The 26,935-nt window shown below is 41.2% G+C and overlaps 1 protein-coding gene across 1 annotated transcript in view; it reads right to left on the minus strand.

Annotated features, from left to right (window-relative positions):
• The window catches only part of ascc3 (activating signal cointegrator 1 complex subunit 3), a 293,488-nt gene that overhangs the window by 211,610 nt on the left and 54,943 nt on the right, over nt 1–26,935 (minus strand). Inside the window, exons 8-9 of the mRNA XM_084052068.1 lie at nt 7,786–7,993; nt 5,892–6,030 (exon numbers count right to left, since the gene is read on the minus strand). Of these exons, the coding sequence (XP_083908194.1) occupies nt 5,892–6,030; nt 7,786–7,993 (347 nt within the window). The remainder of the gene's footprint in view (nt 1–5,891; nt 6,031–7,785; nt 7,994–26,935) is intronic.

Genomic DNA, 26,935 nt, shown 5'->3' on the forward strand with positions numbered 1-26,935 from the left:
CAATTATGCTTCTGCACCGTCAAATAGGCCAACATCTAATCTAAGATAAGTGGGACTCACCATTGAGTCACAGGACTCACTTCATTGAAAACAAACACAATCACTGTATTTTTTAAGTTATTATATTGATATTATAGCTATTTTATTTGATTAGATATGTGATGCTCCTGACAATTAGTTGACTTTTGGTGAAAAAGCCTGCATATATCGGTATCGGTTGATATCGGTATCGGAAATTAGGAGTTGGACAATATCGGATATCGGGGAAAAAAGTGGGGTGGGTCTATGATGGACCCACCACGCACAATAGTGGTGGTCCGCAGGTTGCTCTTAGTCAGGATGGTGGTCCCTGGGTCAAAATCAGTTGAAAACCCCTGGGTTAAAAGGGTATTGAAACTCTTGAAAAACACTCCCAAACATCTTATCTATCTGAATATATTTAGGTTTTTAGCAATCAACTAAAGTGACTAAAAAACATTTTTTAAATGTATCATTGCCACGGGCTTACCCTTTGAAAATACAGAGCAGGAAAAATGCTCCCGTGAGAGGCCTATGGTCATAAGCAGTAGGTGAAAGTTAAAATTTAAAAAATGAATTGAAGGCATCATAAAATTAAAGCAGATTAAAGCAAAGGCTTGTGGGTGATCTGCTGGGGTGCAGGGGTGTGATGAAGGAGGGTGTCAAGACAGCATCTCCGCACCTCAATGGAATCTCAACTCTGCATCTTCTCCAAAACGACAGTAAAACATTTATTTGAGACGATTCAAACACTTTTATCTGTTGTCTTGTCTATAATCATAATATCTGGTGCTGGAAACATCTGACCAGGAAAGCATCTGTTTAACCATTATCTTATACTTTGGCTATTCAAAAATAGCAGATATACAAGCTCATAGCGCAGCACGAGTGCTGCGCTATGAGCTTGTATATCTGCTATTTTTTTGAAAAATCATGACAATTTCTAAAAATATTTGAATATACAATATATTTTTTAAAGCGAACATTTTTTAACTCAAATCTTTTCGTCTGGGGATTCTACAAATGTCTTCTAAATCCTAACAGTTTTTTGAAAAAACGTATGTTTCTATATCAGTGGTTCTCAAACCTTTTCATGTCAAGGACCACCAAAATGATATTTGGCCGTGGACCCCCATCTCAAAATATCTTGTTCCAGGGGACCCCCTAGAAGCAACGATTTGAGTTACAAATGTTCACTTTAAGACCTGAGGCCGCGGACACCCATCTCAAAATATTTCGTTCTAGGGACCCCCCAGAAGCAAAGCACACATTTTCAAGATTTTTTCAAAAATAGCAGATCTACAAGCTCGTAGCGCGGCACTCGGTGCCGCGCTACGAGCTTGTAGATCTGCTATTTTTGAATAGCCAAAGAAATCTAAAAATGACACAGATGCGTTCCCGGTCTTTATGGACCCAGGATTTTACTGTGAAAGATCAGAAGTTGAACAATGTTGCAGTTAGAGACGGCTGATACGTATCACTATATGCCGCGTCTACTTTAGTCTACACACCATTCTGTGGGTGACAGCTGCAGCATGGTTTAAACTAGGATCCATTTAGGATTAGAACTGCACTCCAACACAATGCCAATAGATTAGATTAGATGTCCTTTATTATCCATGAGGGAAAATCATTTTGCTCGGGTCAATACATACACTCAAGACAAGACAACAACTACATACATCACGGTTAAAACAACCCGGCAACAGACAATAAGAACAAGAGGTAACTACACTTCTACTGCTATAAAAGATATGTCTACATTTAAAAGGCTTAACCCGTTAACACATCCACCGCCAAGGGCTAATCTCATGATGTACTTACCAGTGCCAAGCTCTTTTTGTTCTTTTTTTGTTTTTTTGATTTCGCCATAGCCCCCGCTAAATCCGTTTAAAATCCGCGTTCATTTGGTTCGACACAAACACGGGATCCGAGAGAACAAAACACTGAAAACCGCGACGCGATCCGTGCCTCCATTTTGGAGAACGAGACAAAAACGTTAGAGTGGTGGATGCGGAGAGGAAAACAACAAGCTGAGATAACCACTTCCAAAGTTGATCGCTAGACAGGAAACAGAGGCGGGACAAAAAACGGAACCAGTATTATTTTGTTTCCGGTTCCGGTCTCGTTCCCCACTGAAAACAAACCCAAACTCATTTAACAATAGCGTCCTCGGAGCCGACAAAACCACGGAAAGTTAGTAACATTTTAACTTGTTCTTTCATTATAGAAACAAGTGGGCTTATAAGCAAAACGATCCATGTTCTCTGGGAGAAATGGTGTTAGTGTTCCGTGTAGAAATATTGTTAGTGGGAATGAAAACACCAGCGGAAGTGGAAGGCTGAAGGCAGACCAAAACCCCCGGTTTCCCTGAGCACGGGTCCTCCGTACAGCTCCGCCCAGAGCCAAATGAATAAGTGAAAAACAGCAGAGGGCGCTGTTTTTTCTTTTTATTTGACGATGGGTTCCCAGATTGGCCAAAGCGTAAAATAATGCTTTTTAGCTCAAATCAAAAGATGATACGGATGTGTTCCAGGTCGTAACGGGTTAAAATAAAAGCAACGTCTTCAAGACAAATCATTGTGATTAGGCGATTTATATAATATTTGTGACAGGCCTAGATATTAGCACACCACGTCCAGTTGGTCCTGGTGAGAGGAATCATGCATCAGGGGGGTTGTGTTTATTAAGGAGCTGGTACTGCCCTATGTCTTCTTGAATAAATGGGCTGCATATCTCTTCCTGCCTGAGGGGGCAGGACCTTGAAACCGGTGCTGAGGTTATACGAGTTGAGTCTCTCTGGCGATCTTTCCTGCTTTCTTTCACTGTCCTCTATCCGGCAGTAGAGACGCTGAAGGGTAGAGCACTGCTCCCCGCAGAGCTCATGAACCCCCCCCAAGGTGATCAACCTCCGCAGCTTATAGCCTGAGAGCCTAAGGTATACCGAGCCAAAAAAGACCACCTCTCTCCACCAAGTGTCAACTGCGGGACAGGGTCAGAGTCGGCCTTCCTCTAGAGGCTCTATGAGGAGCTCTTTTGCAGCGGTGGAAAGTAACTAAGTACATTTACTCAAGTACTGTATTTTTCAGGATTTTTTACTTTAGTGGAGTGTTTCCAATCTTCTGTACTTTTACTTCTACTCCACTACATCTCAGAGGCAAACGTTTTACTTTTACTCCACTACAATTATTAGAAAGCTTTAGTTACTAGTTACTTTGTAGATTTTGATTATTATTACAAAACATACATTAACCATTTCAGCTCTCTATACATTTCGGCCATTTGAAAATACCCGATCTACAAGCTCACAACGCGTCGCGATGCGACGCGTTGTGAGCTTGTAGATCTGCTATTTTCAAAAGATTTGTATACATTTTATACATTTTAAAACGTGTATAAAATGTAAAAAAGGATTCTGCATAATGAGTACTTTCTACTTTTGGTACTTTAAGTACATTTTGATGCCCATACTTTTGTACTTTTACTCAAGTCAATTTTGATTGCCGGACTTTCACTTGTGGTATTTCTACATTGCAGTATTGATACTTTTAAGTAAAACATTTGAGTACTTTTCCCACCACTGCTCTTTTGTTTGTCTTCTTCAAGTTCCTCCAGAGAAAGTGCATCTCGGCGCAGCTTCTGTGAGCGGGGCTGATGGAAGTGTCAACCCGGTGCAGTGTTGTCTGCCATCTTCACAGCCACGCTCGCACTATCTGAGCCCCTAAGGTTATTGGTTAGCCAAAACAGGACTGTGGAAATAGGTATAGATGTGATCGTGACAGTTATGTTAAAAGACCTGAAATAAGGCTATTTATCCGTCTGAAATAAAGCTACTTTTGTAGTTGTCATAACAATATTTAGACATAATATCAACAGAAGTTAATGTGAAATGGAGTGAATGGACCAAACTGTTGTGAAACTTTTATTTTGTTGTGTTTGTTTGTGTATTTTTTATATAATAAACTGGGTTGGCAATCTGATACTGGTTTATACTGTAGGTGTGGTGTAAGTGCTGTTATTAAAATGCTAACAAAAAATAATAGTACAAAAATTATGAAATACAGAAAAGAATGGTCATAAGTTCATAAAGCATAATTCATAATAATTTCATGATATAAATAAATACCTGATTTCATGCAAGGTTGAAATGTGAAAACATGTCAGTGTCAGTAGCAGTAGCACTACACTGAACCAATATTGATTGATGCACGTCATTACACCTAGGTGGTGTGAACCGGTTTGACTAAGCTCTGTAAATGTGCAGTTTTAATGTGATATCGCGCTGCTAAAGTTGTTAAAGACGTCTGAAGCCAAGGACAAAGGGACAAAGAACCTCTTTTGCACAACAAGCGGCCAACGAGGTATTCTATTTTTAGATGTCTCTTTGATGTTGCCGTTGTGTTTGATGGACACGCTTAAGCTGCTTTTTGCACATTGCTGTCATTGTATTTTCATTTGGTCTATGTTATGTACTGTGCAAGTTGTTGATTCTGTGTTTATTCTTTTGTGTGTGAACATATAGTTCTCACAGCATGACTGAGGGATGAAAGAAAGCCTGAAGCAATAAATGCCCGTTTATAAAGAACCGACCTGTGCGAGATGTTGTGAGAGGAGTTACATGTGGTATAATAACCATATACCACATGGCTATGAAGCCTAATGCCTTTGTACAGTTCTACTGCATATCATTCTTGCAGCTAAGAAAGAACTGTTAGGCTACAAACTGTAGGTCAAGGTGAAATCCACAACAGACTGACAACATTCAAGGTGAACTTCCATCTCTGCGGAGGCCTAATGTATGTATGTCTCCGGGAAAAACTCACACCTTAAAAAGGAGGACACGCAGGGCTGCTGAAAGATGAGATTGATGAACTTGCAAACAATAAAAGACAAATCGAACACACCCCAAGTGACCCAACACCGTCAAAAAACAAACTGGCTTTGTGATTGGTGTCAGGAAAAGGGTGTAGTTTAAGTTGTGTATGTATCTTGTTTTCGTTTATACAGTATGTATACTATGTTATGCTGGCATCATTGTATTGTTTTTGTGATATGATGAATACAAACAATTGATTAAAAAAATGTTATTGTCAACAGTGCGGGTCAAGTCATTTTGGCAAGCAAAGAGGATGACAAGCAGAGTTGAACGATGAGAACAATGAAGAATCTAAAAGTGAACGTTGCATAGCAACGGCCTTGTTTATGCAGGCAGTTCATTCAGAGTCCATTCTGGTAGAAATCGTCCTTGTCATACAATTGTTCTCGTCTTCACTTGCCCATTAAAAACAATATTATTTTTAATAACTAGCTAGTTATTAAAATGCATTTTCATTATTGAGCAAGTGAAGACACTTTGATCAGTGTGTGTGTGTGTGTGTGTGTGTGTGTGTGTGTGTGTGTGTGTGTGTGTGTGTGTGTGTGTGTGTGTGTGTGTGTGTGTGTGTGTGTACTCCACCAACGCAATCTCGCACAGATTTCATTCAGGTGTGCAGATGACTTTTGATTACCAATAGAATTGTTAATAAAAAACATTTTAATAGGGAAGTGTCTATAATTTCCACGTTGCCATATTTGGCATAAGTGCAGCTTCTTCTTCAAATGCCTAAGCAACAGTAACATCCCTCATGTGAAACATGGTGAAGTCATGGTAAATAGACAGATTGATGGATTCTCAAAATGTCCAAAACTGTTACTTTTCGGGATTCAAATTCAAAAGTAGCAGATCTACAAGCTTGAAACGCGTCGCCAGGCGACGCGTTTCAAGCTTGTAGATCTGCTACTTTTGAGTGATGTTAATTTAGGGCGTTAATTTACGGAAAAAAACTCAAAAAGTTAGAATATGGAGATGAGAGGACGAGTGGTTTGGGCTTTACCTTGGCTCCTCCCACGAAGGCGGGGGACTTGGCGGCCTCGGCCTGGCAGTCGTAGACGTTGGGGTAGCGGACGCGCTCGTACACCCTCTCTCTGAGGCTGAACACGGGCTCCACGCGGGCATTCAGCAGGGCCTGCTCCCTGTAAGCAACGCAAAACGCAACGTTTACGTTAGAGGCCGACGATGTCGGTTTGGCCGAAATACCGGTATTTCAAATCGATATCGGCAATTATGCAGCCAATGCATGTGTCCCAATTTTGGACCAGTTTCAAACCATTAAAATGAACAAATAAAAAGCATATCTACAAGCTTATAATGTGTCCCGATGTGTCGCGAGTTTGTTAGAGTGGCAATTCTTTCAAAGGGGGATGCCACTCATTTTCAACATTTTGTCTCCGCCCCCTCAGCCAAAAGTACACCCTGCGTATGTCACTGATCACATGACCTCAATCAATTATCCAGTTCTAGGCAACATAGAGGGGGGGGGACACGTTTTTCTACACAACAGTTCTAAGGTGTATTAAATACATAGTTCAATGTTGAAAATGAGTGGTATGCCCCTTTAATGTTTTTAATAGGGCTTGAAGTGGTTAAATGTATCAAAAAGTGACTTGTGTTTAATCAAATCTAAGTATTTCTAATTGATATGTAGATTTAGCGATTGTGTACAAGATATCATATCAATCAGAAATCGTGATCCTAGGACTCTGCAAAATCAAAGATCAGCATCAGTCTACACAAACACCTGGCATCGGGCCGGGCTCTAGTTTACACCAGAGAACATACCGCACCTGAACAAATACGTTGGTTCCACACACACACACACACACACACACACACACACAGGCTCCTAGCCGTGGGTTTGAGATTTCTGTGGGTTTGAGATTTAAGAAGAATACTGATTTTGACGGACGGCAACAAAAGAGATGAAATGTGAAATGTTGTTTTTTTTTCTTTCTCCCCCAGCAGAGACATGAGGCATAATGTTCCCTCATAACATGGCTTACCTCGCTACTAATCTCTTCCTTCACAGTCTGCCGGATTTGGCCATACTAAGTTTTTAATTAAACAGATCGCTGCTCTTTTTTTTTTTTTTTTTTCATCTGCTGGAAATTAAATTTTCAGAGAAATCCCCTCCCCAAAAAAAAGAGAGGATGTGATGCCAAAGTCAATATCTTTTTCCTTTTTTCCTTCTTTCTTAACCCATTCAAAGCGGGAACGCATCTGTGTCGTTTTTAGATTTCTTTGGGCTATTCAAAGATAGCAGATATACAAGCTCATAGCGCAGCTTGTAGATCTGCTATTTTTTGGGGGGAAAATGGAAAATGTGTGCAAATCTTTGAATATATGTATATTTTTAAAGATAATATTTGTAACTCAAATCTTTGCTTCTGGGGATTCTACAGATGTCTTCTAAATCCTAACAGTTTTTTGAAAAAAACGTATGTTTCGATAATATCAGTGGTTCTCAAAAATGTTATGTGTTTGGCCGTGGACCCCCCCATCTCAAAACATTTTGTTCCAGGGACCCCCAGAAGTTGGAACAGAGTTAAAAATGTTTGCTTTAAAAAATATATATATTCAAAGATTTGCGAAAAATGTTCACGATTAAAAAAAAAAATAGCAGATCTACAAGCCCCAGAAGCTATGAGCTTGTAGATCTGCTATTTTTGAATAGCCCAAAGAAATAAAAAAAGACGTGTTGCCCGGTCTTAAAGGGTTAACCTGCGGGCTGAGCTGTGATGAAAAATGCATAAAGAGTGTGTGGGCCTTCATATTGAAGTAGTACTACAACAGCACTGTGGTTCAGGAGGACAGGAAGAGAAAGCAACAGAGATAAAAAGGAGAGGTGAAGGGAGAAAGAAAAAAAGAGATGGGGGGGTCTATTTATATACCTCTGGGCTCTCATCTCTTTGGGGTCAAAGCAGAAGCCTGCGTCCGCGGGGTCACCGTCGTCGAAACCTTTACGACCCTTCCGGTCCCTCTTGCCCTCCCTCCGACACATCTTCATCATCTGCCTCTCCTGCTCCGATTGGATGGTGACCTGGCAGGCCACGGTGGGCATGGACCCCTCGGCGCCGGTGCCTTTGCCGCGGCTAGCATCTGGGGGGGGGGGGGGGACAAGACATGACACGGTCATGTATACCAGATACCAGAAACTACTTGTTTTCATAGACCTGGTTGCTCATTTCTCTCGCAGAGTCTGGCAACACTGCTGGTAGGGTTATGATACCATAGTGTGGGAGGACGAGACCGCCGTTCAGAGCATGGGAAGTCTCACCCATTGGCTTAAAGGACAGCCAATGAAGAAAAATATGTCGAAAACATGTCGTAGAGGTGTTGAGTAAGTGCTCTGTCTGTTCGTAGACCAGCCGCTGTTTGAGCAAGCTGGTAAAAAAGACTAAGTGAAACGAATCGAACGCCAAACCATACCCACACCATCTTATTCTGTCTCTAAAACTGTGACCTTGTGCCTTAACAATATTTTGATAAAGAGATGTGACGGGGCTCAAAGCTAGGGCAGACAGACTACAGCCAAGTATTTCAGTTCTTTATTTTCCGTGAAAAGGTTACAGCTCCATATTCTGATAGCAATAAGTGCTATAGTGTTAGCTTAGTAACAGTAGTCTTTTAACTCTTTCATTGCCACACTTATTTCAGACTGTGTCGTCCCAGTGCCACGAAAAATGTGCATTTTTCCTCCGTTTATTTTTTTACATTGAAGTGAATGGAGCAGCAATTTTTTGGATAGCGTTATCTCCTAGTTCCTTTTAGATAAACAACATTTTTTTTTTATTTTGTCATTTCCGTCCGTGGCAATGATAGCCATAGTAGCATCGGACGGGAATTCCCGTTTTTGGCAATAAAATTGTTAAAAAACAGAAAACACATTTTCCTGCGTGATGCCAATTTCAGCCAATCAGGAGAGAGTACCCATTTATCTGCTTCAATTGTATAGAATGTTATAGCGTTCCAGTTTCAATTTTGTCTGCTTATGCCTTTGTGTCATCTCTTACAATTTCACTATCCGGTATCCTGTATGAGTTCTCTCTCCTGATTGGATCAAATTGGTATCATGACCTGAAAAAAATGTTTTCTGTTTACTTAAGAGCTAGAGAGACAGCGAGCCGAAGCCCCTGTTACTGAACACACACTCGATAGCCATGACCGCTATCAGAATATAGAGCTATCTAACACTTATTTTAACAAAAACAAATATCCCTTACTGCACCGTTAACAGACATAGAAGTCAGTTAATGCGTCATGACAGAGACTGTTTCTTCTCCCTGAATATTATGTGTGGGGGTGGCTGATTACTCCTGTCTGCACCCATGCACAACAGGTGAGTCACACCTAGCTCTGAGCCCAATTAGTTTGACTCAGGGCGGTGTGACTATTTAAATCAGACATCACCCACCCTGCGGGAGGTTATAAGGTTAAACAGGTGCCTTTTCCAAAAAACGGCAGAGGCAACATGACGCACAAAATAGGCTACATATTCGGTGACTGCACATGATTGCGTCATGTGAGTGGTTTGAGCTTAGTTGGTGGGCACGAGTCCAAAAAAACAACAAGCTATTACTGATATCGTTTTAGCTTGGCTTGGACCATAATCGTGTGTGAATATCAACTGTACACTGTAGTAATTCCTTTACTTAATTGTACCAGGCCTCAACGGAGTGGCTCGTTCAGAAAGCAACAACGGCCCGCCGTGTGTCATATAGATAGTGTAAGTAAAAGTACATAAATATTTCAACGTTGGGAATAAAAGCCAACAACAGGGAACTCGTCTGACTTTTGTGGGATAAAGACCCCCCAGGCGGCCCCCCATCCCCCCCCCCCCTTCCCTCCCTGTTAGATGCACAACAGCTCAATAAAAGGCAGAATTGCTCTTGAAAAACAGATGAGATCTGATGATTGCACCGCGGCCCCGGCCTGATTGACTGAATGATTTCTTCTTTATCTCCACTAACGGCTCTACCTGCTTCGCTCTCTCTCTCCCTTCTCTGCCTCAATCCCTTGCTTTCTCTCTTCTTCTTCCCTCTCTTCTGGCCCTAACTCCCCTCCCCCCCACCACCCCCTTAACCCATTAAGACCTGAGGCCGATTCTACAAATGTCTTCGAAATCCTAGCAGTTTTCGGGGAAAAAAAACATAAAGTTGCTATTTCTGTATAATTTCATTATATGTATTTGGCCATGGACCCTCATCTAAAAATATGTTGTTCCAGGGACCCCCAGAAGCAAAGATTTGAGTAAAAAGAAAATGCTTAAAAAATATATATATATTATGTATTCAAAACATTTAAAAAATAATCACTTATAAAAAAAAATCACAGATTTATAAGCTCATATCGCGGCACAAAGTGACACGCTATGAGCTTGTATATCTGCTATTTTTGAATAGCCAAAGAATTAATATATGGATAAAGTGGTTTAAAAGTATTGTGACACCTTCCCCGGATCGAACGGGTTAACCGTGTTGCCCTCGCGATGCACCAATTCCTCTGTCTAAAAAAAAACCGCTGGCCGTCCTTTTCGTTTCCCTCTCTATCTGGGAGCCATCATCCCTGGTTATTTCTCACCACTCTAGAAGTGATTGCCTCCAGGCCTCCAGGGACCTGTTTTCCCAGAGTCTCTCCTCCTCCTGCTCTGGGAAAACGTGTGTGTGTTGTTGTGAAGACCAGGGAGAGCTGTTGTTTTTTTTTTTACTTTGCTCTTGAGGTGTCTTTGCCATGTTTTCCCCTACAGTCTTTGCAGCTACACGGGCAATGTAGGCCTGGCTGGCAGGTATTTTGAGGGCTCTGGAGTAGTGACCAGTGTTGATTTCGTCGACTAAAACTATGACAAAAAAATATTCGTCGACTACCTTTTTTTCACTGACGAAAACAAAATAAAAAACAAAATGAGACCTGAAGCCGATTCTACATGTCTCCTAAATCTCAAAAGTATTCTGAAAAAAACATGTTATATATCAGTGGTGCTCAATCTTTGTCATGTCAAGGACCCCCAAAATGATATGTATTTGGCCGCGGACCCCCATCAAAATATTTTGTTCCAGGGACCCCCAGAAACAAAGATTTGAGTTAAAAATGTTCGCTTTAAAAATATATATATTCAAAGATTTGCACACATTTTCACGATTTTTCAAAAATAGCAGATCTACAAGCTCGTAGCGCGGCACTCGGTGCCGCGCTATGAGCTTGTATATCTGCTATTTTTGAATAGCCCAAAGTGTAAAATAATGCTTTTTAGCTCAAATCTAAAAATGAGACAGTTCCAGGTCTCAATGGGTTAAGCTATGATGACTAAAAGTAAGACTAAATATATTGACAATTTCGTCAACAAATAAAAATTATAGACTAATAACATATTATAGACTATGTTAGTGACAGACTAGTCTGGAAGAGATCCAGTAGAACTAAAATAAATCATTTTATGTTTGGTTGCGCTCGGGTGTTGGGCTCTGAAAATAGCAGATCTACAAGCTCACAACGCATCGCGGCTATTTTCAGCATGCAATCAAGTGTAAAATCAGCCATTACGATGCCATCAAGGCCTGCCTGCCTCTGGGGTACATATTCAAGGATTCTGTGTATCCCTTCAAATCATTAAAAAAAAACTAAAAGCTTGATCAGTTGTTTAAAAAACAGTTAGACAGGAATGTGAGGAGACATTTAAACAAAAACAAGATGTTCATTTCAACTGTATTGTTTGAAGTAATCTGACTGCTTCCTTGTTTGTCAGGTGCGTTTTGGACACATGTTCTTTTGTTGTATGTGTCTTTCTGTGTCCAGCCATGATTCAAGAGACTCAAGATCAAGATTCAAGATGTGTTATTGTTACATCTTGTGTGCAAGTACATAAAAGTACGTTTGTTTTCTCCCTTCTGTTTACTCAGACATTGTAGCAGCAATAATAATAAAAATAATAATAATCATAAACAAACACAAGGAAATAGCAGCAATAGTAAGTCAGGGTTACACTTCAGATTCTTTAACCCATTAAGACCTGGAACTGTGTCATTTTTAGATTTGAGCTAAAAAGCATTATCTTACACTTTGGGCTATTCAAAAATAGCAGATCTACAAGCTCATAGCGCGGCACCGAGTGCCGCGCTATGAGCTTGTAGATCTGCTATTTTTGAAAAATCGTGAAAATGTGTGCAAATCTTTGATATATATATATATATATATATATTTTAAAGCGAACATTTTTAACTCAAATCTTTGCTTCTGGGGGGTCCCTGGAACAAAATATTTTGATGGGGGTCTGCGGCCAAATACATATCATTTTGGGGGTCCTTGACATGAAAAAGATGGAGCTCCACTGATATAGAAACATACTTTTTTCAGAATACTGTTGAGATTTAGGAGACATGTAGAATCGGCTTCAGGTGGGTTAAGGTGCTGAGTGCAAGGTTCCTAGTCCTACATGTATAAACATCTTCTTACATGTATCTCTAGGCCTAAGGTGTGATCCAAGTTTGTTGGATCAAATCAGATGGACAAACATTTGGATACCTTGCCATCATACTAACATCGGTTGCTGGCTATGAATCACCAGTGAGCATCATTGTCCGTGAGTGCAGACATCGATTGGGCCCATTTTCCCCCCAATACCGTGATTCTACCTGTGTTAGCCGCATTGCGGAATGATGCCATTGGTTCATTCATCGGTGTGTCTGTGTTAGTGATGGTATAAAATAAAGCGGAGGGTGGTTCCTGGCTTCTTTTTTTTGGGGGGAAAAAAACGTTCAGAACCCAAGATATCATTATCTGAAGATTTGCTGCTCCATTCACTTCTTGTTTAACTTATTAGTTATTACTGAAAAGGGCTGTATCTCGGCTCCCGAGCACTTTCTTTTCACTACGTATTTTTGACCCAGATATGTTATTTTCAAAGGCAGACAATTAATGTCAACGAGGTCGCGATGACCTTGTTGACATTTGTGAAACGACACAGTATAACCCTCAGTGATAAGCACGTTATACTGGAGATAAAAGTTCTGTGACTACTTGAAAAAAGGTAAGAAAAAAAATATGCGCACATGCACATATTTTTTTATTTCATTGGCACTGAATGAGTTAAGGTGAAAAACAAATTGGAAGTAATGTGTGCATAGGGAGCTGATAGAAGGGAGCAGGGCACTGTGGACACAATCCTTTCCATCTAAAGTCAAATCGAAGGTTTAGAACCCAATATCTCATCACATCGCACAACCTTTCTGTTTACCACGAATTGCACTGTACACGGTATGAGCAGTCCTGCAGGTTGGAAGCCATGCAATCCAAAATAGAAAGGTTAGGTCCTAATACTGTCAAATGTCATAACGGTAGCCGCACAGCTGTTGCTTTACAGGCCATGCAGAGTTCCCTCTGCATTCTCAGTCTCCCATGCAGCTCTTATGGAAAGGTTATTTCCCATGGGGGGGGGGCTTTTGTTTCTGACTCTGTCTGGTTGGTCACTCTGTCCCCCCTGGCCTCGACTGTGGCCACTTACTCCCCGCGGTGAGTCCGGTGTATAGGGCAGTATGAGTTTTCCCACTTGGTGACAGTGCCCCCCCCCGCGTCTCAAGGTAGAGCTGCCAATTAAACCTGCCTCAGCCGTTGCATAATTTACGAGGCAGCAATAACGAGGAAGCGTCTCATTAGCACAACCTCCCCCTCCCCACCCCCCCACCCCCCCCCATGAACTGTGATACGGCATCTGGCAACCCGGAGCTGTCTGGGCTGGCTGGGTGTGTGTAAGGAGAGCCTGGTGGTGTCTGTAGGGTTGACCCACCCAGCTTACAGCGGCAAGCAAGCAGCAGCAGCCACAGCAGCAGGGGGAACAGCACTGGGGGCTTGGGCCAGCTGGGGAGGTGACAGCTCCAACCTGGTATAAATAGCCTCCCATTGTGTGCCCCTGTGTGTGTGTGTGTGTGTGTGTGTGTGTGTGTGTGTGTGTGTGTGTGTGTGTGTGTGTGTGTGTGTGTGTGTGTGTGTGTGTGTACTTGTGTGTGTGCGTGTGTGCGTGTGTGCGTGTGTGTGTGTGTGTGTGTGTGTGTGTGTGTGTGCCTGGCTGGGTTGTCGGTGCACATGTCTTTCCACTGGACCATTAGCCCATTGAGACCTGAAGCCGATTCTACATGTCTCCTAAATCCCAACAGTTTTCTGAAAAACGTATGTTTCTATATCAGTGGTGCTCAATCTTTTTCATGTCAAGGACCCCCACAATTATATGTATTTGGCCGCGGACCCCCATCAAAATATTTTGTTCCAGGGACCCCCCAGAAGCAAAGATTTGAGTTAAAAATGTTCGCTTCAAAAATATATATATTCAAAGATTTGCACACATTTTCACGAATGTTCAAAAATAGCAGATCTACAAGCTCGTAGCGCGGCACTCGGTGCCGCGCTATGAGCTTGTATATCTGCTATTTTTGAATAGCCCAAAGTGTAAAATAATGCTTTTTAGCTCAAATCTAAAAATGACACAGTTCCAGGTCTTAATGGGTTAGGTGTACAGCTTATTGTGTCTGATTCTGTTCAAAACCCTGGTTTTGTGTCTGTGTTCCTGTGTCGGGGGGCAGAAAGGTTAAAACCCAGCGAGCACCCAGAATATCCAACATTTGAAGTTTCTTGCAGAGTCTGAGTCTGTATTTTTAGACTGAAATGTGTCACGCGTTAAAACATTTATGCGACCTCTCACGTGTCAATCACGTTTACACACGGCGCCTCCGAAACTTTCATCCGTCATTCAAGGTTTTGGATCAGGATGCATTTTTTCCGCATCCATCATCTTGTCTGTGCGTTGCAGTGTTTTGAGGCTGTATACCCTGTGAATAGCCTATCAGTTGAAAGGCTCATTGCCTCTTCTTATGTGTTGGCACTATTTGGAATGCCAATTAACCCATTAAGACCTGAGGCCGATTCTTACTTATGTCTTCTAAATCCAAAGAGTTTTCTGAAAAACGTACTGTATGTTTCTATACCAGTGGTTATCAAACCTGTTCATGTCAAGGACCCCCAAAATGATATGTATTTGGCCGCCGACCCCCAGCTCAAAATATTTTGTTCCAGGGACCCCCAGAAAGAATATAAATACATCAATTTGCACACATTTTCTCGATTTTTCAAAAATGGCAGATCTACAAGCTCATAGCGCGGCACTCGGTGCCGCGCTATGAGCTTGTATATCTGCTATTTTTGAATAGCCCAAAGTGTAAAATAATGCTTTTTAGCTCAAATCTAAAAATGACACAGATGCGTTCCAGGTCTTAATGGGTTAAACTCTTGGAGTGTGTGTGTGTGTGTGTGTGTGTGTGTGTGTGTGTGCGTGTGTGTGTGTGTGTGTGTGTGTGTGTGTGTGTGTGTGTGTGTGTGTGTGTGTGTGTGTGTGTGTGTGTGTGTGTGTGTGTGTGTCTGTGTGTCTATTGCTCCTGTACAGGCTCAATTGGGCGCACAGAAATTAGTGGTCTCCTTTTGTTTGATGAGGCTCCGGAATTGCTAGCCAAGCAACCTCCCAACCTGGCTAATTTCAAAAAAAATTTTGCTACTGTATTTAAATACTAATCAATTAAATCGAATTAGTACAATTAAAAAGGTATCCGGCATGAGTTGAACGAGACATAATTTCTTAATAACGTAAGATCCGCTCTGCCACGTCCACCTTAAATGGGATGTGGATATTATACGCACAACATGTCATGGTTCAGCATTTAGTTTCAAATCAAACATCTGCGATCAGCATTAGTTTACCGGCTAACAGCTGGCCTCCAAATTTGTACGGTTTGCTGTACAAGTCACCAGATTTCCAGTCGTTCAGCATCATTTTGCTGCTGAATCTCATAATGAGTAAATTGAAATGGATGAAGCTATTGCACCACTTACAACTTCATCTTAACCCATTGAGACCTGAAGCCGATTCTACATGTCTCCTAAATCTCAACAGTATTCTGAAAAACGTATGTTTCTACAGTATATCAGTGGTGCTCAATCTTTTCAATCTTTTTCATGTCAAGGACCACCAAAATGTATATGTATTTGGCCGCGGACCTCCATCAAAATATTTTGTTCCAGGGACCCCCCAGAAGCAAAGATTTGAGTTAAAAATGTTCGCTTTAAAAACATATATATTCAAAGATTTGCACACATTTTCACGATTTGTCAAAAATAGCAGATCTACAAGCTTGTAGCGCGGCACTCGGTGCCGCGCTATGAGCTTGTATATCTGCTATTTTTGAATAGCCCAAAGTGTAAAATAATGCTTTTTAGTTCAAATCTAAAAATGACACAGTTCCAGGTCTTAATGGGTTAAGTCGGGCTAAGCGGTTGCGTTGCATTCAAGCTGTTTGCAAAACCCGCATCCTTTATGTATGGATTCCACATACAGCCTAAAATGATTAATAACAGAGCAAGGCACATTCATACACTATGGCTTATAACACAGTCCAGGCGGAGCTAAGCATCAGAGACGTGAAATTCTTATGGACACAAAGAGGTCCCTCGCCCCCCCCTTTTCTTTTTTCTTTCCTTCTTTTTTTTTTACAAACGTCATTTAGTTTTGGATACAGCCTGAAACCGTTTGTTATTTGTGTTTGCCAGTGTTGTTTGTGGAGTCAAGGCTTTAAGCCATTAAGACCTGAAGCCGATTCTACAAAATGTCTCACAAATCAGTATTCTGAAAAAACTTATGTTTTCCATATCAGTGGTGCGCAATCTTTTTCATGTCAAGGACCCCCCCATCTCAAAATATTTTGTTCCAGGGACCCCCCAGAAGCAAATAATAGAACAATATTAAACAATATATATTCAAAGATGTGCACGCATTTTCACAATTTTTCAAAAATAGCAGATCTACAAGCTCGTAGTGCGGCACTCGGTGCTAAATAGCCAAAGTGTAAAATAATGCTTTTTTAGCTCAAATGAAAAAGTGACACAGATGCGTTCCAGGTCTTAATGGGTTAATGCACTAATCTAATGCGCAATGTTGAAATGAGATAAGATTGATTATAATCCAGTCTTTTTCTCGGGCTGCGGAATCAACAATGTTGAGTGTGCTTGCTGTGGGGAATTTAATATATCAGTCATGGCAGGAAACCAACTTCTTTTGTCAGGCAGCCACAGCGCCCGATGGAGTCCAACATTCACCACACAATATTTCACAAGACAAATAGGAATGTTAAAATAGAGCAGGGCCTCTCTCTGAAAGATGTCTGGTTAGCTGCCAAAGTGGCTGGTAGTGTAGACCAACTAACCAGGCTTTGGCAGGAAGCTAGTGTTAATTTCCCCTTCCTGATATCATTTTCTTTTTTTGACTGTTTAAACTGCACTTTGTCTCTGGAGTGTGGAAGAGCGACTTTTTTCGTTACATAACGTTGCTGTCGGGTTGGTTCAGGAAATTGTTAGGCGAAAGTATTCGCGTGGGCTTGTAGATCTGCTATTTTTTGCTACTTTTGTTTGACGCTGCCACATGACAAAGTATAAAATAGGACATTAACTTATGGAAGAACCTAAAGGTTTCTGCCCGACAGCAACGATAACATATTTTATTTTCCTACCCTGATTGTAACATACGCGCAATGGATGATACCGTGTGAATATAGACAGTTTCCGGACAGGTATAGGCACTTTTGTTATATGTTAAAGACGGGGTGCCGTGATTTTCAGTGATTCCCCCCCCCCCCCTAAAACATAATCATCAGGTATTATGGTTATACTAGGAGGAAGATTTTTTTTCAAAAAAGTGTACAGAAAGTGTTAAAATTATATTCTTATGTGGACACGCTTCCAGTTCATTAAGTATACCTGGTTCTCACCTTATAGTTGGGTCATTTATGGCACTTCCGTGACCGTGGAGAGCGAAGGTCCGTTTCTCAATGGATTTGTCATCTAGGAGGGTTATTAAACAAATTTAGCCGGGGTGTATTTTTTTAAACGGCGGGGAAAATTTGTGGGAGACCAAAATCCAAAATGGCTGCCGTGAAAATGAAGTTTTTAATGGTTTGACCTACAATGATGCACAATACATGGTTTCAGAGCTTATTTTGGTCAAGGAATACATATATGGTGTTTATATAATGATTTGACCTATTGTCGACCTTCAAATGCAAGATGGCTGCCAATTATGAGCTCCAATAGGGAGTTTTTTTCAAAATCGTCAGAGAGCCTTCATATTAGGCTCAAATGAAAGCTCTGCTCATGATGAGTTGAATAATATACAGTATAAGTACACAGAAGTAATCTCTGAGGTCAATAAAGTCAATGTTTGTGTGTAAACAGCAGTTGCTGATTTGCGGTTTCCCATTAAATAGGGTAGGCTACTGAGAATATGGTGTCCAGTTCATCCCATCACATTTTCATAATGAACCAAAAATAAATGAGCTATAGCCTAACATAAAATAGTATTCTGTATGCAAAGCTAGAAAGGTTAGTTGCTTGAGGTGAATTTAAAGGTCAATTCATTTGTCACCCTTATTTTGTTGTATTGCTCCCAGTGTTTCCTGTCTGCCTAGTTACTTTTACCTGCCTTGTCTAACCAGTCTTGTGATTTTGTCAGTGTTTCCACCTGTGTCCTCCTAGTCCCCCAGCCTATCCCAGTGTTGATTGTCAGTTCAGTTCACCTGTGTCCTGTTAATCCCTGTATATTTAAGCCCTGTGTTTGCACTGTGGTCTTGTTGGTCTGTAGTCATGTGAGGTGAGGTTTTTAGTTGTTGTTTTTTGTGCTCAAGAATCTTGGACATTAGAGCGTCTGCCATTCCAGATCCCTTGAATCGCTTGTAAATGGCATAGATGTAGGACATCAACTGGTGGAAAGTTACGAGGATTGGCAGGATGTCCTTGAACATTTCTGGATTCTCCGCCTTGAGCTGAGTGAACGTCTTGTAGGTGGGCAGGTGACCAACAAGAAAGGAGAATGGAATATTCTTCTGCCGCATGGCCTCCACATGTTTCACCATTATGTCATTCACCACTGACTTGCTTGGAGGTTCATTGTATGTTGTGTGGTAATTAGGCATGCTCTTGTTGGGTGGTGGATGACAGCAGGACTGGGCACCACTGTATCCTGGAACTCGCTGCTCTTCAGGTGGTGGTCTTCTGCCATGATTGTCTACACGAGACAGTGCATGTATTACAGAGCGAGCACGCTGCGGAGCTGACCCATCCACTGGTGGATCTACCCTGGGACAAGCAGGTGATTCACTCTTGCTACCAGGGGGGGCATCTGTACTGGCAAACCTTTGTCAGTTCCGCACACTTCTGCTTTAGCTGTGCAGAGATTTCCTTCTTCTTGGTGAGCGTTTCAGCAGTCTCTTCACCTGGTTTCTTTTCATAGCTCTCTGGCTGCATGTACATGACATTTGTTCGATGGACTGCTGTAGAGTCACCTGTCATAGTGTCAATCTTGAAGTCGTCATTGTCGATGATCACGATAGCTGGCTTGCTGTCTGCGATCTCGTGTGGGCAGGTTGCTGATGCCTCCACATCCATCAGAGCCCAATGGTCATAGAGGAGCAGTGTGTCTGCAAAGCTGATGCAGACACCGCTCTTGTGCAGAGTGTCTACCAGATCTTTACTCCTTGTCATGCCATGGACATTTACTCCCAGGTTGATAGCAGAGCTCCGCAGTGTGCTCGCTCTGTGATACATGCACTGTCTCGTGTAGACAATCATGGTACAAGACCACCACCTGAAGAGCAGCGAGTTCCAGGATACAGTGGTGCCCAGTCCTGCTGTCATCCACCACCCAACAAGAGCAAGCCTTATTACCACACAACATACAATGAACCTTCAAGTAAGTCAGTGGTGAATGACATCATGGTGAAACATGTGGAGGCCATGTGGCAGAAGAATATTCCATTCTCCTTTCTTGTTGGTGACCTGCCCACCTACAAGACGCTCACTGAGCTCAAGGCAGAGAATCCAGAAATGTTCAAGGACATCCTCCCAATCCTCGTACCTTTCCACCAGCTGATGTCCTACAGTAAGTCTATGCCATCCATCTACAAGCGATTCAAGGGCTCTGGAATGGCAGACACTCTGGTTACAGCAGGGGTAGTAGTGGAGGGGTTGGTAGACCAAGCACTACGAGGAAAGCACTACAGACCGGGCGTGCTGTGCATCCTGCTCTGGCGAGAGGTTCTTATCCAAAATCACTTGTCCAAGATTCTTGAGCACAAAGAACAACAACTAAAAACCTCACATGACAAAGGTCTACAGACCAACAAGAACACAATGCAAACACAGGGCTTAAATAGACAGGGATTAACAGGACACAGGTGAACTCAACTGACAATCAACACTGGGATAGGCTGGGGGACTAGGAGGACACAGGTGGAAACACTGACAAGATCACAAGACTGGTTAGACAAGGCAGGTAAAAGTAACTAGGCAGACAGGAAACACTGGGAGCAATACAACAAAATAAGGGTGACAAATGAATTGACCTTTAAATTCACCTCAAGCAACTAACCTTTCTAGCTTTGCATACAGAATACTATTTTATGTTAGGCTATAGAGCTCATTTATTTTTGGTTCATTATGAAAATGTGATGGGATGAACTGGACACCATATTCTCAGTAGCCTACCCTATTTAATGGGAAACCGCAAATCAGCAACTGCTGTTTACACACAAACATTGACTTTATTGACCTCAGAGATTACTTCTGTGTACTTATTCAACTCATCATGAGCAGAGCTTTCATTTGAGCCTAATATGAAGGCCCTGTGACGATTTTGAAAAAACTCCCTTTTGGAGCTCATAATTGGCAGCCATCTTGCATTTGAAGGTCGACAATAGGTCAAATCATTATATAAACACCATATATGTATTCCTTGACCAAAATAAGCTCTGAAACCATGTATTGTGCATCATTGTAGGTCAAACCATTAAAAAGTTCATTTTCACGGCAGCCATTTTGGATTTTGGTCTCCCACAAATGTTCCCCGCCGTTTAAAAAAATACACCCCGGCTAAATTTGTTTAATAACCCTCCTAGATGACAAATCCATTGAGAAACGGACCTTCGCTCTCCACGGTCACGGAAGTGCCATAAATGACCCAACTATTAGCACCTCCTCCACCACCTTAGCACCACCCACCTGTCCTAGTCCCTCCTCTCCCTCCTCATGCCCACACCTGTTGTGTTATGATAATGAGGGGGAGGGTATGTTTTTACTATGTCACTAAAGGGCTGTTTTTCTATTGGCACGTTTGACCCTCAAGGTTTCAGCCTCCAGGTAGAAACTCAAAATAGTCAGAGAAGACATAAAACACCATAAAAACACCACCAGGGGGCTTAATGAAGTTCTATCAACCTCATAGACACATGAAAAACAGAAAAAGTGCAAAACCATGGCACCACCTCTTTAAAGGAGAATACCGGACTAGCCTTTTTCTTACCTTTATATGATGTAATTATATCCTAGGCCGAGTGGTACAGTAGAAAATGTTCAGAACTCCATTCCGAGTCCACCACAGCTAAAAACGAGAGCGGATGATGGTCTGTGTTCTAAATTGTGTTGTTTTATCGCTCAATTCTTCTCTTTTTTTTTGGGTGATATCTGACGTTCATATTAACTGAGAACTCTCCACAGTCTTTGTGTTTGATGCGCCCCACCAAAAGTCTCACAAGACGAGATTTCATCCATGATTTCAGCCGAGTCCACTTTGTCAACACTGTGGCGAGGTTTCTGTCATTGTGAACGTCAGATATCACAGAAGAAAAAGCGATAAAAATACGCGATTTAGCGCAAGCACCATCCGCTCCATCCAAAAACGCCATGTACTTTTTGTTTTGGTCCGAGATGAGACTGGAGGCTCCAGTGTTGCCAGATTCTGTGAGTGAACCAAGCATCCAGGTCTATGAAAACAAGCCCCAAAAGGAGCGACCAGTTTTACCCCTGGAGCCTTATCAAATTAGCTATTTTCAAACATAATCTTGAAAGTAAGCCCAAATAAGCAACTACACTTCAGAAACAAGCACAAACAAAAGCAACAACTATAAATATTCACAAGCGACTTTACAGGAAAACAAGCCCAGAGTCGCTTATAATAAGCAGACCTGGCAACACTGGAAGCCCCTGCAGACCAGCGCTGCAGACTACTGCCGCCTCCTGGTGTGGAGAGTTATGTCATCGGATGTCCTTAATGCATATGGTTCTGTGTCGGCCCTGGTCTGGTGTGATTATGTCCATCTGTGTCTGATGTGTTTCTGTTTGTTTTGTAGATTATTTATTTGATCACATTATGCTGCTGTTAACGCCTCAATGTTCCCTTCGGGGAATAATAAAGTATATCTCATCTCATCTCACATGAACCAAAGGGTCCCTAATACCCCTTGAATGACACTCCCCCACCCCCCTTTATTCTATTTTAGTTTTGCTTTATTTTGAATTATATCTTTGATTATTTTATTACTTAATCTATTTAATACAAATAGAGTTGGTTTTTTAAACAAATCTGGGGGGAAATAAAATCAGTTTTTATGTGTCAGGGCTTGTCCTAAAAAAAAATCCAAGAAATACGGCTTGTATCTCATGAAACAGAACTTTGATCATAATATTGTCAGTATGCTGCTATTCATTTCTATTAGTTAAAATGACACCGTCTTTCATGTGCCATATAATACAGAAAAAAGATTACTTCAAAGAGTACAAATAATGTGCTTGACGCGCACAACGTGTACTTTTATAATTTGTACCGTTTGAAGCTACTTTGATGTAAGTGAACTCAGAATGTCATTTGGCTATAGTTTTTATTATTGTACTTACTTCTTGGTCAAACTTTTAAAACTGGTGTTAACATACAGTATTCATGACAAGTCATTTGCCTATCAGGGTACTTAAGTGCGCCTGGAGGCGTGAGTGCCCGCGCCGACCGGCCGTAGGTCTGCTAGTCGAATCAGCGCCGTCCGAGTTGTAACCCGATAGGGGCAGAATAGATCTTTATAAGGGTTACTGTCCACGACGACACACATGTGTGCGTGTGCATGTGTGTGTGTGCATGCACACAAGCACACGCGTGTGCACACATGCACACGCACACACGCATGTGCATGCTTCATTGCCCTCTAGCGTTGGTTCTACAGAATTGCCTGGGTGGGTGGTAAAAACAAGCGCACCTTTTTCAATTTCCCTGGAATGCCAATTTCCCTGTAACATATATACTGTATATAGACGGGTTTCCTTTCCTGTTAGTAAACATGAGAGGATATGACCGCGCAGAGGAGGGGTAAGCCTATAGAGGGCGCCATTACCCGCAGCAGCTCTGGTCAAATGTCCATTCATAAAAGAAATGATCTTCACCGGGTTTCATGAAAGTAGATTAAATTATGCAGTTTGTAATACCTTGTTTACTCAATAAAAATGACGGAAGTTGGATCTGTTTGTATATAATAGCAGCATTATGCCTATTATGCCTATAATAGCAGAATTATGGCTATCTAACTCCCGAACACAACAACAGAGTGAACGGCGCTTCCGGTTCGTTTCCCCCGAGCATGCGCAGATTGCGCATTCTGCTCTGTGATGACGTCGCGCGGAAATCCGTCTATAGCCGAGTGGCTCACAACCTCAGCCTGATGGCCTGAAAGTCTAATATCTCCCCGAGCTACATGGAATTCCCTTTGGCTTAGTGGTTAACTCTTAAACTGCCAGAGTTTCTCTAGAACAGTCTGTAGCCTCGGTCAGCGTTTTCTAAGCTAGTACTTAGAGAAAAAATGTTTTTTTTTTTTGTCCGTTTATTTTTAACATTGAAGTGAATGGAGCAGCAACTTTTTGGAAAATGTTATCTCCTGGTTCTTTGTGACGAACGGACAAACTGAAAAACCCCAAAAATAAAGAAAGATACTAGATCTTTTTTTTGTAAAAATCATTTGTTTTGCAATAGCTTAATTCTCAAAAACGTTTTTGGCAGGTAATGAGTTAAGATGTTGGCTTTCTCAAATAAATGTAGTCGAGTAAAAGTACAATATTTGTAGAAGTTGAAGTAAAAGTATCGGAAGTTGGAAATACTCAAGTAAAGTACAAATACCTCAAAATTGTACTCAAGTACAGTACTTAAGTAAATGTACTTAGTTACTTTCCACCACTATTTTTCAAGTATCATACCTGGACCGTGTTATACAGTGTGATTTATCATTCCTGTCCCGTCCCCCTTTTACTCCACTGCACTAGAAAATCCAACATATGCCATCAAGTTTTAATGTCAAAATCAATTGTACTCGAGGATAACACCGGTAACACTGTATCGGATACGTTCAAAGGCCCTTCTTCAGACACTCAGCTTTCAAGGGCACCGTGCGAGAGAAGGTCACGGCGTCCTTCTGAGATGTGAATAAAACATGGGGATATACAGGGGGTCTCACGGAGGCACAGAGGGCAAACCCACCCTGACCTCTCTCAAGATTGTCAGATGTTCTGCCCCTGCTTTTTTTACACTGTATTCTGTCTCATTAACCCCTTCAATCCTGGAACGTATCTGTGTCATTTTTTTGATTTCTTTGGTTATTCAAAAATAGCAGATCTACAAGCTCATAGCCTGCTATTTTTGAAACATTGTGAAAATTTGGTGAATATATATATTTTTAACTTTTGTAACTCAAATCTTTGGTTCTGGGCAGTTAATTGTGTTGACTAAGACTAAAAGACTAAGATTTTGACATTTAGTCGACTAAGACTAGACTAAGACTATTTCAGAAGACTAAAATAGGACTAAAACTAAATGGTGTGTTATTCAAAAGACTAAGACTAAATCAGAATTTGCTGTCAAAGTTAAATACTGCTTCAGGGGGGTCCCCGGAACAACATATTTTGCGATGGGGGTCCGCGGCCAAACACATATCATTTTGGGGGTCCTTGACATGAAAAAAAGTTTGAGAACCACTATGCTATAGCAACATACGTTTTTTTCAAAAAAATGATAGATTTAGAAGATATTTTGTAGAATCCCCAGAAGCAAAGATTTGAGTTACAAATGTTTGCTTTAAAAAATATATATATATTCAAGATTAGCACACATTTTCACGATAAAAAAAAAATAGCAGATCTACAAGCTCGTAGCGCGGCACTCGGTGCCGCGCTACGAGCTTGTAGATCTGCTATTTTTTTTTAATAGCCCAAAAGAAAATCTAAAAATGACACAGATGCGTTCCCGGTCTCAATGGTTTAACAGGGACATAACATTGCAAAGTATTGATGGTCGTCTATAACATATTGATGCACTGCCATGGGACCATCAGTGATTTTAATACTGCACGCTCCTCTCTCTCTCTCTCTCTCTCTAGGTACTCTGTACTGTGTAGATCGATGCTTCAGAGGAGGATCTGGGCGACCCTAGACAATACGCTGGTTTTCTAGTCCAGCACTTGACTGAAATCCCCAGTCGTCTCGGGTTCTAAATTAGTCCCTGATTAGATGGGATGTGGGGTAGAATGGACAACCAGCAGTTCCTTGGGGGAACCAAAGGAACGGAGCTGCATTATATATTTTTTTTACTTTACTTGAGTATTTCCGATTTTCAATACTTTTACTTCTACTCCACTACATCTCAGAGACTTTTACTCCACAAAAATGATTAGAAAACTTACGTAGTTACTTTGTAGATTTTGATTACTATTACAAAACATACAGTAACCACTTTAGCCCTATTTATATATTTTGGCCATTTGAAAATAGCCGATCTACAAGTGGCGGCAGTGGCTCAGGGGAAGAGCGACCGGATGGGAACCATGAGGTTCCCAGCTCGATCCAAAGCTCCCCCAGAGTTAGTGTGGAAGTGTCCTTGAGCAAGACGCTGAACCCCGAATTGCATTGTATGTATGAATGTGTGTGTGAATGGGTGAATGTAATGCACAATCTAGGTAAAGCGGTTTGGATAAAAGCGCTATATAAATGCAACATTTACAAGTGAGATTGTAGATCTGCTATTTTCAAAAGATTTTCATACATTTTGAAAACTTGAAATGGTATTTCTGCACAATTAGTACTTTTACTTTTGGTAATTGTAAGTACATTTTGATGCCAATAATTTTGTACTTTTTAAGTATTTTCAAATAGCATATATATATATAAAATAGGGCTAAAGTGGTTAATTTTATAACATGATGATTTATATCTGCAAAGTAACTAGTAACTAAAATGTTCAAACAATTGTAGTGTAAAGTGAGTAAAAGTACAATATTTGCCTCTGAGACGTAGTGTGTGAGTAGAAGTAAAAGTATTGAAAATTGGAAATACGTTAGTAAAGTAAAAGTACCTCAAAATTGTACTTAAGTACAGTACTTGAGTAAATGTACTTAACACCTCTCGTTTCCATTGTGGTCCCTGTAAACATTCAACAGCAAAAATGTAACAAACAAACGGTACAAAAAAATACTCATTAAAAATATGCAGTTCAATCAATCCATGTTGGACCTTGGGGTACAGACGGGTAATAAATGGGATCATTTTCTATTCCAGTCCAATATTGGTAGACAGCAACACGGTCCAGTTTGTACTCCCTGCCAACGGAATCGGAATCGGTTCATTATCTGTGAGCTGATAACGATCTAGTGTTTAACCCATTAAGACCTGAGACCAAAATGATATGTATTTGGCCGTGGACCCCCCATCTCAAAATATGTTGTTTCAGGGACCCCCAAAAGCAAAGATTTGAGTTACAAAAATGCTTTAAAAACATATATTCAAAGATTTGCACACATTTTCACAAAATCTTCAAAAGAATAGCAGATCTACAAGCTCATAGCGCGGCACTCGGTGCCGCGCTATGAGCTTGTAGACCTGCTATTTTTGAATAGCCCAAACAAATCTTAAAATGACACATATGCGTTGCCGGTCTTAATGGCTTAAAGTGAGCGGCGATGTCAGTCAGTATTGAGTATATTGACTGAAGACAGTAGAACAGCCTGGCTATTTCATACAGATGGTTAACCACATGAACCCCAGCGACCCTGTTTCTGGAGGCATGTCATAATAGGCTGAAAATAGCAGATCTAATCGTCGTGCCTTAAACATCAATCTTTCATTCCTCTTACATTTCCCCTGACTCCATCTCTCTCTCCC

This window comes from Gymnoscopelus microlampas (assembly GCF_963454915.1).
Source record: "Gymnoscopelus microlampas genome assembly, chromosome: 3".
In the NCBI taxonomy this organism is placed as follows: Eukaryota; Metazoa; Chordata; class Actinopteri; order Myctophiformes; family Myctophidae; genus Gymnoscopelus; species Gymnoscopelus microlampas.